At 38.9% G+C, this 14,097-nt stretch overlaps 1 protein-coding gene and 2 long non-coding RNA genes across 3 annotated transcripts; all 3 read right to left on the reverse strand.

Moving 5' to 3' along the window:
- Window positions 1-2,032: 2,032 nt before the first annotated feature.
- LOC111222391 (SAM domain-containing protein SAMSN-1-like) lies at window positions 2,033-8,632 on the reverse strand. Its single transcript, XM_022746105.1, has 8 exons — window positions 8,530-8,632; window positions 6,210-6,278; window positions 5,921-6,046; window positions 4,290-4,413; window positions 3,891-4,042; window positions 2,854-3,054; window positions 2,589-2,739; window positions 2,033-2,208 (listed from the first exon to the last, which is right to left on the reverse strand). Exons 1-8 carry the CDS (start codon window positions 8,569-8,571, stop codon window positions 2,033-2,035), a joined length of 1,041 nt encoding a protein of 346 aa, XP_022601826.1. The 5' UTR covers window positions 8,572-8,632.
- Window positions 8,633-8,823: 191 nt separating this feature from the next.
- Window positions 8,824-12,308, reverse strand: LOC111222330. The gene is made up of 3 exons (XR_002665129.1): window positions 12,242-12,308; window positions 8,973-9,108; window positions 8,824-8,885 (listed from the first exon to the last, which is right to left on the reverse strand). It is a non-coding gene; the product is annotated as an uncharacterized LOC111222330 (long non-coding RNA).
- A 279-nt stretch (window positions 12,309-12,587) lies between these two features.
- Window positions 12,588-13,563, reverse strand: LOC111222329. Its single transcript, XR_002665128.1, has 4 exons — window positions 13,539-13,563; window positions 13,094-13,137; window positions 12,859-12,899; window positions 12,588-12,671 (listed from the first exon to the last, which is right to left on the reverse strand). It is a non-coding gene; the product is annotated as an uncharacterized LOC111222329 (long non-coding RNA).
- Between the last annotated feature and the right edge of the window lie 534 nt (window positions 13,564-14,097).

Raw genomic sequence — 14,097 nt, forward strand, 5'->3', positions numbered from 1 at the left:
AAATTTAGCCTGAAACATCAAAATCATCACTGTGAAGCTGACGAATGGGCAAATTACTCAAGATCATGTTGAGTCAGACGGAATCAGAGTCGCTGATCAGGTGAAACTTGACTTTGTAATAATTAAAAAAAAAGCTTCAACTCATATTTTAATGTAGAAACTTAGTTTTCTTGGAACAGAAAGTGAATGAAACACATTGTGTTTGTCAGTAGAATAGCCACTCATTCAACATTAGGAGCTACATTTTAGTCATCTGTGTGGTTATTGGGCCAAAAATCCATCTGACCATGAAGAAGAATTTCTGTTTGTTCTGTTTGCTTCAGTGACCTTCTCAAAAATTTTATTTGAGCTGATAAAGCTGTACCGTTGTATATTTTCCATGTCATTTACTTCACTGTTGTTTTATAACAGAGGAAATGAGCTGTGTAGTGTTCTGTATTATACACTGATGTAAATATGAGTCGTTTCACATGTTTTTATTTTTTCTCTCTGAGAGGTTTGGACATATGATCAGCATATTTTCTGTTTGCATTTATCACCATTATGACTGACGTTCTCTTTGAGGTGTGACAGACAGATTAAGGCAGATGTTTTCCTGCAGTTTCATAGGGCGGTTTATCTTTTCTTTTTCTTTTTTTTGGTGGGGGGTGCGGTTGGGGGTGTCAATGTTTTACTTCTTTTTCTGCCTTTTCTGTCATGCCATGAGTGATTTACTTTATCGTCATATTAGTTATTACACCTTTCACATGGCTGCCTTTTTGTTAAATGAATGGACTGGTAGAATATTGTTCGTCTTCAGTTTAATCGTAGGGGTAGAAATTTCACACTGCATCTACACTTTTAGCCGCGGACATGTCAACCGTTCAATAAAAGTGATCTTTCCTCGTTCTCCTCTATGGCTTTTTTCTGATCTACAGAATCCTGCTGTGATCTCTGACTGTAACGGCATCATCAGGTCAAAATGATAATGTCTACAATTCTTTGGTTTATGACCAAACAGTTGCAAAACTAAAAACTAATGATGCACCCTCGCAGGAGCCAACTTTTCTTGTTTTGTGCAACGTAGCACGCTAACATGCTAAATTAGGGTTTTGTTCATGGTAAACATTGTTAAGACATTTCCAAGCAGCATATATATATATTCTTTACTTGCTAATTTAAAAAAATCAGCGAGTATAATGTTTGCAGCTTCAGATGTAACTGAACTGAGAATGACTTTTATCACATTTAGCTTCTTCCTGTACAGCCGTGAAATTCTCATATAACTATCCGTGTGGCTACAACAGGAAGTTAGGATGCACAGCACTTCATTAATGTGATTACATTCATGTTAACTGCCCAGAGAATTTGCAGTAAATATATTATCTTACCCAGCATTTAAAACACTGCAGACCTGACTGCAACAACAGTATCAATATGGCTAATATTACAGCTTATTAGATAATCATCATTACTCATTACATTTGAGTAGTAAAATGAATCTAGAGCTGCAATTATTTATTATCGATTAATTCATGAGTTGATCGGATAAAGCATCATTATCACTGATAACATCATCTTGGGCTCTGGGAAAATGCGATCAGCATTTTTACTAATTTCTGACATGTTATAGACCAAACAATAAATCAGTGAATTAAGAAAAGAATTGGCACATTAACTTATAATGAAAATAATGATTATTTTTAGCTCTAGATATTTGCACAATTTTAAAACGTATCATTTTTACTGGATAATGGACTGGATCCTGTATACAGATGGTGAACATTCATACATTTCATGGGGGGATTCTGTCTGACGACTGTTGTAAGACACATTAAATATGTTATTATCATATTAAAAAATTCACTGTTCGATTTCAGGAAACAAATGAACATATATCTTACATTTCACTGAGACACATCCAGTGGAGTTGGAGAATTAGCAATGGGCATTTTATTGAACGTCAGTAGAAATTACGATGTTGAAAAAACAGCTTACAAGTCTCAGCAGCACAATGAGGAATAAAACAGGCATTATAAAGAATGGATTGTTCTCATGAAGCGGTCATCTCAGCTGGTAGAGGCTGTTCAGAGAGAAAGTGAAGGTGTGTGTCCTCTGTGCTGTTGTCAGGGCAGCCGGAGTCTCGCGAGCTGTTGTTCATATCTGCCTTCTTGTTCTTACTGGAGGTCTCAGACTCCTGACTGGCTTCATTCTCCAGCTGACTATCAGCTGTAAATCAGAGAGGACAGGCTGGTTGGATGCACTGTCACAGAGTTAAATATATGAGCAGTAAGTAATCCTTTACAGCTATTGTTCCTGTGCATTGAGGCTAAACAGCCTATCTGTCTGCAGCTGCTGTCCTTGTGTGTCCTGTACTATTCTCAGAAACACTCTTTGGGGTTATCCTGTTATCCTTAACCTATTTAGCTCACCTCTTAAGTGGCCCGGATACCCTCCCAGTCTTATCTACTTGAGCTGTAATGTCACTTGTCCCTTTTCCTTTCTGAATGCAAACGTCTCAGCGTATCTTTCTCCAGTTTTATCATGTTACAAAATGTGCATGATGACACTGTCCTTGGACGACCTTTTCTGTGTTTCCCATTACTCACAGCGCAGTTGCTGCAGGGAGTCGACAGCAGCGAGCAGGCGATGCCTGTGCTCTGGATCAGTCACATTCAGCTCCATCAGGTGATGCTCCCTCAGCCTCATCAAGTCATCTACTGTTTGGTAACCATTCAGCTGTAGAGACGAGGAGTACTCCTGATAAAGCAAGTGGAAAAAAACATCATTTAGACGCTGAAGAAAAAGCCTTCTATATGGAAGATGATTGTTGCTACATCAGATCAGTGCAAAACACAAATAAAAAGAAAATACCTCCAAACTAAGGCGCTTTAACACTTCCTGGACAGCTGATTTGTGCCTCACTTTGTGGGTGTGTGTTTCTCTGTATGTCTCAAGACCCTCCTCTCTCAGCACATCCACATAAATGAATTTGAAATTTCCAAGTCTGCCATTCAGCATGCCTGTCCATATTCCCATGGGGGGCGTAGCGATGATGTCAATCATGTCTCCAACCTTATTGAAAGTTTAGTTTAATTTTATTTAATGTATTAATAGGGACCATGCACAAACACATCATACAAAGTTACTGTGTACCAGAACTAACTACTTGCTACTTTCTTAAGTTCAAAATACAGTAAATACAGAATGATTCACAGCTGATTCACAATGATTTGAGCTAAATGCTAATGTCTGTATGCTAACAGGTTCACGAGGACAATGTTAAAATGCAGATGTTTTACAGGTATAAATGGTCACCATCTTAGTTTAGCATGTTAGCATGCTAACATCTGCTAATTGCCACCAAACAAAAAGTGAAGCTGAGGCTGATGGGAATGTCATAGTCTATTCAATATTGGACAAATTGAAATTTTGACTTGAGGATAATGCTATGTGAAACGTTAAGGCATCACCAAAGTTTTTATAATCCATTTTAAACTGTTACTCAGATAAATCATCTGGAGAACCATGAATGTGTTTACAAAATGTGATGGCAATCCAATTTCAGCTGAAACCACAAATGTCAATGATCACACTAGAGGAGAAGGTGAAGGATCAGTAGGATTTAATCACTTGGGGAGCATGAATTTCTGTGTAAAATTTTATGGCAATTCATCCAATAGTTCAGATATTTCATCCTGCATCAAAGTGTTGGATCAAGTAAACCAAATGATCCAACACTGCCATCGTTAGAGCAGTGCCACCACTGGGAAAGCAAAAAAAAAATCCTCAAGATGTTGGCCAAAGACTGTCATCCTAACTTATAACAGTCCAGTCTCAGTATGATACAGTCAGTAACAGTAATACAGTTCATTTTTTAAATTTCCATTCACTTTCCAGACATGTTTTACCTTGAGTTTAAGTGATTCTGTGTCATATGGACTTGGCACATAGGCTGTATGGACTCTAGCTCTGCCACAGAACTGTCTGCTGTACAACAGATCGTCCTCCAGCCTCAGACTGCCTCTGTTACTGGAGCAGTCTGACCCACTGGTGACTCCACCTGGGGAACAGCACACAAAGAAAAGGGCTCAATATTAGAATTCTACTGCTTTCTGATTGTCCATATGTCAGTAAAAAGATAGACAGAGATAAGATAGATAAGACAGGATGGAGGAGTCTGTCAATGGTTAGTGCAAATTAGTGCATCCAAACTGGAGTAACAGGGGTGTAGGAGGAGGGGTGTACAAACAAGGGTTGCATAATTCATCAGGTTGTGGTGTGGGGAGTACACTTGGTTCTATGCTTACTTGAGGAGCTTTGTCCACTGTAGAGACTTTCCAGAGAGTTATTGGACCGCCTGAGCCCTTTAGTAAATGGCCGCCCTCCACCAGTCTCCCTCTTTGGTGCTACGTTTCTCTGTGTGTCCCCCGTCTGCACAGTAAAAACATCAAGTCACATTTTATTCTCTCATATGTTTTCTGTTCCCTGTCAGTGATTATCTTCCACTACAGGCAAACAAAAGAGAAACCTAACCAACCAGAAAGCTGAGTCAGAGCCCTGAGCTGCTGTGTTTGATTCCTCATGTGACGGAACAGCTCAGTATCCCAGTTTATGCTGTGACACGCTGTTCCTCTGGCAAAACACTTAATCCTGCAAGAGTTCCCTTGCTTTTTATAGCTGAGACTTTGTAGGTGTGTGGTGAGCATAATCCACAACTAACTGTGTTCAGCTTTGAACTTTCTGTTCCTGTACACGGATTTGCAGACCATGGACTACATTTAGTATCGGTCCACCTAAGTGGAGTGTCGCAGTGTGTATGTATGCAGAAGTCTATGATTTTGAATGGCATGCACAAAACTGTATTGGTATGCAGATATAAAATGTGATATGATTTGATTGGTTTCTGAAATTGTGTATGTATGTATACTGTACATTAATTCATGCATGAAATCATCATAAATTACATGTTAGTTATGCATTTGTTGAGTGTATGTTTTGTACCATTATTACAAAGTGTTTCAAAATTCTGATTCATCAGCTGTTAGATGTTAAAACTGTTGCCATGACAAGACACTTCCTGATCCACATATCCACATACTGTATCAGGCTGTAACTGTAGCTGGTTCCTCTTGAGTGTTTAGGCAGTTTGACTATTTTGTTGTTGTTTTGTTTTGTTTTTTTGGCATTTTGCCTCTGTGTGACAGTTGACACTCTAGAGAGAGAGAGAGAGAGAGAGAGAGAGAGAGAGTAACAAGAGAGAGGGGTGTGGCATGCAACAAAGGTCCCCCAGCTGGGTATCCAACCATGAACGTTGCAGATGTGTGAGTTGCACCATTAGACCACCAGATGCCCCGTTTAGGCTGTTTTTAGAAAAATACAGGTGACATGCAGTTGCATGTTTTTATTTGTTATTAATGAGCAAAAGGAATTCATAATACATCCTGCATTAATTCGTCATGAATCATGCATTAGTTATTCATTAGTTAAGCATATGTTCTGTACCATTATTATAAAAGGCTAATTAAGTGTGACACATATATTATTAATTATATGTAATATATAGAATGAATTTTGAACATATCAAAAATATGATAGATACGGTGATCAAACTTTTCACCCCATTGTCATATTGTCAGTTTAATTTATGATTTAGAGCTGTAGTGATTTTTAAACCAGGTCAACCAGACATGGTGGGCTGTGCCTGTCAGTCCCTGCTGTACTCTCAGAGCTCTTTTCAACAGTGAAAAGCCCTTTCCGTAAAATGGTAAATGATAGTTTGATTGATAGTTCACAGCCTGGCAGAGCAGGTGTGGGGCTGACAGCTGCGTCTGGTTTCTAACAGATGTTATTTCATTAGGTGTGAACCACAGCAAATGCAGGGTGCCGTGAACTTCAAACTGGTTGTATTAACATAAGCTTTGTAGGGTGCATGACATACGATGATGGCTGTCAGAGCCCTCTCCGGTGAGGCCTTGATGTGCTTCCTGTCACTCTGTGATGAGGCCTCCATTTGCTTCCCCTGCAGCCTTGATTTGCTTGGATCCCCACTCTGCTCCTGCTTTTGCTTTAAAAACAAAACACACTGTTAACGGAGGACTCCCCCGCAGCTGCCAAATAAACACAGTGTAAATGTTCTGTCTAAATGTCGGATTTGGTGCGGAGGATATTTGAGGAAGCTGAATTCCTAGATGGACAAGCCGGCAGATTGAGGAGGTCGGTTCTCTTACCAAACAGCTTCTGTCATCCTGTGGGTTCATTAAAGGCGAGTGCTGTCTGAAGGCATCAAATCTGGTCAACTGTTTGGGTAAAAGAGAGATTAAACTGAGTGTTTTCTAGTGACAGATGGGCATATTATCTGTGTGTGTGTGTGTGTGTGTGTGTGTGTGTATGTGTGTGTGTGTGTGTGTGTGTGTGTGTGTGCATTTGTATGAGCCCACAACACAAACAGTTTGTGTTTATCCCTGTTTATGATTTGTGTTCTGAAATTAGGTTAACCCCTGGCAGCAATACAGCTAGATATGGTGCAGTCAAAATATTTTGTAAATTGTATTTGAATGATCATGATGCATTGATGTTGTATTACTGTATTAAATTTAAAAAAAATATATAATTTCAGTGTCATGCGGGGAGAGGTTCACTCTTATTTTTGCTGATGTATTTACAATCTGCTGATGTGTAGTTTTATATTTTGCCATTAAAAGAGAGACAGGATGAAAATCAGTGACTCATTCCTCACTGGTCGGCCATTAGCTTTAGTTTAGCAGTCATTCAGCGCTGCTCCCAGAGCATCTGTTACACTGACTCTTGGATCATTTCCCAACATCGACCGTTACTGAACTGAGCCATCACTGTCACACACTGTGGTTGGATAAGCAACTATTAATACCATTATCCTTTGTACTACAGATTACAACCATGGATATATTTACTATTTGTAGTGCATAGTTCCCTATTTATACTGACAGCCATGCTAATGCTAATTCTGAGGCAGATGTTTTTGAAATGTAGCAGAATGGCTGGTCAAAGACGTGGTCGTTTATAGAAATCTGAAATCTGAACTCGACTTTATTGATAAATTCACCACTTCATGTGGCAAAGGTGAGAGAAGAGTCAGTCTGGGCTAAAGGATCACTGGTTGAGATTTGTCAGCAGGGAGGTGATGAACAGGTGAGTACAGTTACAATCCCCAGGGATGTATAGTACAGGCAAAGACATACAACTGTCTGAAATCAGCTATTCTTTGCACTAATTCTGGAAACTGTTATTTACTAGATCTCATGTATGGAATTTTTCACATAATGTAGGCTGCTTAAAGGAGCACTCCAGCTATTTACAGTTGTATTTCCATAACACTGGGACGAGACAGATTAAAACAGACTTGTCGAGAACAAAGCAGCGTTTCTGTATTCGGTTGTGTTGTATGTATTTGCAGCATGTTTTGTCAGATTGATGAAGAATTTTGTTTTTGTTTGTCTATCTGCATGTGTTTTCTTAAGCTGCAGCGCATTGAGCTCTTAGGGCCACTGTAAATCCCCTCATGATCCTACACTTCCCATGATGCAAGTTAGATACAGACATATAAACTTGTAGCCTCCAATCCCAGGCTGTGATGTGATTTGACTAGACAAAGCTCCTCCAGAACCACAGAAGACACTGTTGTGCTCTAAATGACCAGTGAATTGACTGAAATAAGTGGATTGCCCCTTTAACTGGATCACGTCTTCATTCATGTGGAGCTCCCTGACGTTTAACTCTAAAGCTGCTGCTCCCTATGAACCAAACTTTATATGTAAACAGTAAGGGTTTTGGCATAACGGTCTATACACTTCCAACACAGTCTTTCATAATGTCCTCCGATTTGTTTTGTTTCCATATGATTATGGTTATGATATTATTAAATAGCAGTTTGTGAAGTAGCTACCTGAAGCTGAAAATGACACAAAGCTTTAAAACCTTTGGTTCAGAAAACCATAAAAACAATAAAGAAAGTTTTAAAAAGTACTGGCTCGACATTTCAGTTACTGTTCAGTTGGTCTAAATGTTCCCTAGAGAGCTCTGAGCTGCAATGAGAAAGCCAGGCCCTTCAAAGCACAGTTTAATGACACTGTGCAGGTCTGGGAGCAGGTTTCAGATAAAAGTGCATCAACAGAAAGGGTAAGACCTCAGAGACTGCGGTCTTAATGTTGGTTTCTACTTTGGCACAAAAATAAACAAATACAAATACAAACAAACTTAAAGATCCTATGTATCACATTTTAACACGAAAAAATAAATAAATAAAGAGGACTCCACTCCTATATTTGAAAAAGGAAATAAGGTTTTAGGAAGCAGTGAAAGGCCGGTGGAGCAATCATCCAACATGTTCATCCTTCTCAATAAAGACAAAGTAAAAGCCACTTACAAGATTCACAATTTTTCAAGCAAGCAAAGCAAAATTGCTTTCAGTGTTAATATGGGCACCCCAATATAAATTGTGACCCTATCGTTTAAGATGCAACATCTGCAAGTTTGGTCTCCTTAACTAATGGTAATAATGATGTATCTTACTGTGTTCTGTGAGAGGTGCAGATCTGTGATGGAGCGGATCATCTGTGGGGGAGACAGATTCGATTGTTTCTTGTCCAGTTCCTGAATCAAACTCTCGAAACGATCCCATTCTGTGGTCCGAGGCAGCGACAGGGTGCCCCCGCAGACCCACAGCTCGTGTTGAGGTTGGTGGCAGGTGTGGTAGAAGGGAGTCCAGGGCTGGGGACCCTGAAAGGGGCTCCACAGAGGATCTTCATGGTCTTTGTTCTGCTGCCGCTGTGGTGATGAAGCCGTCTTAGGCGACTTCTCTGTTCTCTTCCCCAGGCCGATGCAGGTCAGCACTGGATTGCTGTTACTCAACACATCTGCCAAATGATCTGAAGATGAGCAGAAATTATTTTCCATAATCGTTCAATAATGCAGCTTCTCTGACAGGTTGAAGAACATCACCCACAACAGCTCACCATTATTCTCAGGAGTGTTCTTCCCTTTCCCAGCGCCACTCTGATGTCCCTTCTTTGTTTGCACCAGACTCTGTAACTTCTTCAGTCTTCTCTTGCTGTGCACTGATTGTGCTGCGTCAGCCGCAGCTTCATTGCCCTGTAATGAAGAAACAATAGGTGCAGTCAAAGCAGTCTGCACACATCCAGCATCAACCCCTTCAAATCACTGCACCACAAAAACTTTTCACACCGCTGTGACTTTTGTTTGTGAACGCTCTTCCATTGGCCAGAAACCTTTAGGGTGTGTTGTTGTTGCTGCCTCTTCATATTTTATTTAAAATGTGCCAATCCCCTGCCTCCAAACGTATCTATATATAATATCAGATTTATTAATAATGTATGAACTTCCACAAGTTCTTTTACTCAGTTTGAAAAATAGGTGGAAAGTAGGTACATTTTCTCAAGTGCAATTTCAGGGTATTCGTTTTTTTTTGTTTTTTTTTTGGCTTTATCCTTGAACTTATCCTTGACTGTGCTTGTGTTACAGCACAAATAGCATTCAGGGTTAATACAGCACTGAAAGAGAATTAAGCAACCATCATTAGCTTACATCAGAAAAGAGAACAAAATCATAACAACAACAGCAATACAAATATTGAGATAAAACAAAATAAAAATGGTTGTCTCTGATTTTTTTTCCCTCCTTCCCTCCTTCTTTATAGTAACAGTAGTCACTTTTCCACTGGAGCATACGTTAAATTATATTCTGGCACATTATCCTAGTCTAAATGCTTCCTTTTCAAATTCATTCCATTCATTTCTATTGCTTCAGTGATCCATTCTCTCTGTGCTGGTGTGTTTGAGGAAATCCAGTTGTTCATAATTACCTTCTTTGTGACCGTACATAACGAGAGAAATATATTTTCATTCTTTGAAGGAACGCTGCTGAAGTTATGTGAATCTCCAAGAATACAGTGTTTGAGGTGCGAGCGGAGTGGCTGTATTAGTGTTGGTCATCACTTCATTTTCATGCAGTCCCACAGCAGATGGACCAGAGTCCCTTCAGCAGCACCACACTTTATGCATTTACTATCCTATATTCCCATGTTGTACGTCTGTGATGGAGTGTAATATAGTCTGTTTAGTATTTTGAATTGTATTAGTTTTTGTAAAACGGAAGAGTTTTCTTGAGTACTTTACTTTGTTTAACCAGGTAAATTAAAACAGGACTAAAAACCAGTTGACAATGTATGAAAGCTCAATTAAGCTAAGAACAAAGACAATTACAAATCAACTGTCAACATTATGAAATCAGAATGAGCTAAAAACAGAGACAACAGTATAGAGCTTACAACAATAGCCTTGAATTCAGACTGGGATAACAAGTTCTTTAATTTAATTTCCCTTCTGGAAACTATTGCAGTAAAGAAGTAGTTCAGCATTCAAAATCCTACTACAGAAGTATACTGTAAGCTTTGTGTACTTTGTGTGTCAAAAGTAAAAGTACTCGTTCTGCAGTAAAATGACTCTAATATGTTCTGATAAATGACATCATCACACTGTTGCCTCCGTCAGTGTGTAAGCAGCATCCTGATGTTATAGCTTGTAAAGGGGGAGCTGTGTTTTACTATTTTACAATATAGCCTTTAACAATGTGCTGTATTTTTTATGAGCTTATCATATGTTTGCAATATATCATTCCTACAATATTTCCCTCTGAATGTAATGGAAGATTGAAGAAACATAAACCGGACAGACTTGAGTAAATGTGCTCAGTTACTTCCTGCCACCGCTTCTTACTCCACTACATTTCAAAGGCTAATATTGCACATTTTACAGCAATACATTTATGAATATGTTTATTTGACAGACATAGTCACTAGTTATGTTTCAGATTAAGATTTTACTTATACGATAATCTTTTCATTTTGGCAGTGCATAGATTTTTGTTTAGAGGTTCACCAAACACTGATTTCACCACCAAACCTTTCACATGCTTTCATTTACTGTTTGAGGCTTTGAGAGGTAAATTTATTCAAAATTCAAATTTGTGTGGCAGAGCCTCAGATTTATCTTGTGACCAACAGGAGGGTGCCTGATCCCTCAGTTAGGAACAATGAGACTAAACTGATTCTATATACTCTGACTCCATATAGAGTAGTTAAAAATAGCTCAGCCTCAACCAGTAAAATTCTACTTGTACATTGATGGATCATATCTAATGATGTCACATATAGTAGTAAATCACTCACATCAGCCATTTGTCTGCAGAATGACCTTTTTACTTTTGATACTACATTTTTCATAGTTCATTTAGCTGATAATACTTCTGTACTTTTGCTTCAGTAAGATTTTGAATGCATGACCTGTATTTGTAAAGTATTATCTCAGTGTGGTAAAGGATCTGAATACATTGTCTACATTAAATGACCCCACATGACTCTGCTTTAAAAAAGTAATTTTTCATTCAGGCGCTGCACTATCACTTGTTCCCCTCTGTCCTTGCTGCTCATTGTGATGTTCCCATCTCAACTATCAGCTTCTGGCATGAAAAGCATCAAACTGTACAAAATCCAGATGTCCCAAAGAACCCAGGGCAGATATAAAAGGGCCTTATAAAGGAGATTAAAGATTATAAAACAGATTAAAGTGAACATTGGATCTGATTTGGCTGACCTACCTCACGTTTACTTCACATTCACTTTTTACCCCCTGTAACTTCCCTGCAAACCACAGAAATAGTTCACTTGAAGCATCAACCAGATTTAAGCGCCGGCTGATAAAATAATAAACTACAGTAAAAGTGATTAATATGGTATTTTTACAAGCACCTTGCTGATACTTTACTGTCAAATAATCTATTCAGTGTTTTTTTCCTGTTGCATTAAGTTACTGTGGAAAACAAGCAAAGATAAACAGCCACCGTCATTTCCCTCACATGCACTAACATGTGCACCAACATCCAGGTATGCCAGGTATCTACGTGTCTGTCTGACACACACGGTCATGTGGGTACAGGATTACAAAAGACTAACCTCTGACATCTGCACAGCTTTGCAAATAATTATCATTTGTTACGCTAAAGTGATTGTGTCCACGTGTGAGTGACAGGATCTTGATCTTGATTTGAAGTGTGAAAAATACTATTCACCATATTGTTCTGTGTGAGGTATTTAGAAAACAGGGTTAGGTTTACTTTTAACATGGATACTGTTATTATATATAGTCATCATAATGTGGCTCTTCTGGAGGCTGAAACGTGCTGTCAGGTGATAGTAATGTGGTTTTACCTGAGCTGGTGGATGTGTCTGTGTTCTGTCAGAGTTCAGCTCCTTCACTCTGTCATCTCTTGTCAGCGTGCTGCTCTGGCAGGGAGCCTTACACGTCTCTGCAGGATCAATCCACACATGTCAGATAATGTCAGATAAACATACAAATAAATAATGCAGTTTGTTATTTTCCATGTATCCTACATATCAGGTAAATAAAACCAACGTCCTCCTTCATTATTTTATACCTGCCTTTACCACCATACCCTCACTCTAAGTTCACAGAAACTGTTTTTTAGTTCAAGCCCTAACCTCACTGGACCGTAGTTTCCTAGTATAAGTGCTCTGGTTTTGCTCATTTCTTTACCTCTGCTCTGGACTTTCTTGGGATGATGGGAGGAGTCCTTCTTGTCACCAGATGACATCCAGCACAAATGATTAATGTCTTTTTCTGCAACAGATAAGGTGAAGGGGAAGAAGCAGGTGATGAGCTGTCACACTGTATATGTTTATAGACAGGTTTAAAATGCAATAATACAAGATCTAGATGAGCAGAGTGAGTTTTGTTTGTATTAAGTCATAACTGTGTAAAAACAAAAAAGAAGAAATATTAAGATCTGTGATAATTTTGTACCAACCTAATGTTTCATCGTCCAAGGATGATGATGCTACACACGACCTAAAATAACAAATGGAAACGACAAAAACTTCAATTTCCTAATGGGATCTAAGTTGCTCTAATGAGTGAAAGAAAAGCAAAGAAAAACACAACTACAGAAAATCAATTGAAATTGTCATTAAGAAATGCAGTGTGTGCTCACTTGAAAAAAAAAGGATATTACTGAGCAAAATGAGCCAAGAAAACTCACTCACCCTTTACTGTTCGTTTTCAATTTCATTACATTCTGAGGTTGGACCTTAGGGAAACAAAGTCAGACATAGCTGTCAGCAAAATTAGAAAGGAGAGAATAAAAAAGAAGAGAAATAAAAAGCAGATAGGATACGCTGGACAACAGGCAACATAATTCTTGCAGAGTAATGTTGCAGAGCTGCTAGCCGGACTGTAGACTCTTAGTACTGTTGTATTCTTAATTATACTGTTGCACAGCTCTGCATGTGACACACATGGGAACAGGTTCATTTCCTGTCCTAACAAAAGAGGAGAGGTAACAGCATTTCTGATCAACAACAATGTGACACCTTGGTTGTGCAGGGACCAGTCGCCAATCGCAGCATTTTTGACTGGTTTGAATGTTTGGCCCAGTATACCCAACACCAACGTTTGATCAGGTGTGGATCTGAGAGACAGCAAACTTACGGAGCTGATGATGGATGGATCTGAGCCGCCCCACTCAGGCTTACACCTCAGAAGACCAGGGCTGCACTGGTACTTGGGCAGGACGTCCTTGAATGTTTGGCTGTAGGCTGGTTCATATATACTTTCTGTGGAGCCCTCCTGAAAACAGTTTGCATAGTGACAGCAGCCTTTAAATACCACAGTATTCTGATTCACGCTGTTCAAATTTACAGACTAAATATATCCTGTCATTGAGATTCATCAAGGAGGAATTGACTGAAAATCAATGTAAAAGCTTACATCAGGGGCAGGTGAACATGTCTCCTATCTGAGCTTTTGGCATTTAAACTGGTATAATTTTTGTACAGCATGTCACTCAGCATGTCACATTTATAATTAATATCAATCACTCTTTACTTTACTTCTTTGTGCTTGATTTTCTCAGTTTTCAGCTGGTCAGCAGTCTGCTATAAACATACTGATTTAGTCAAAATGTTTGAAAAGATAAAGCTGGATTATGGTCTGTGTGAGATGTACTATATGCAACATGTAAAAAGTCCTTAGAAACTTATAATGGTCA

Source organism: Seriola dumerili, unplaced genomic scaffold (assembly GCF_002260705.1).
Source record: "Seriola dumerili isolate Sdu_G_001 unplaced genomic scaffold, Sdu_1.0 BDQW01000091.1, whole genome shotgun sequence".
Classification (NCBI taxonomy): domain Eukaryota; kingdom Metazoa; phylum Chordata; class Actinopteri; order Carangiformes; family Carangidae; genus Seriola; species Seriola dumerili.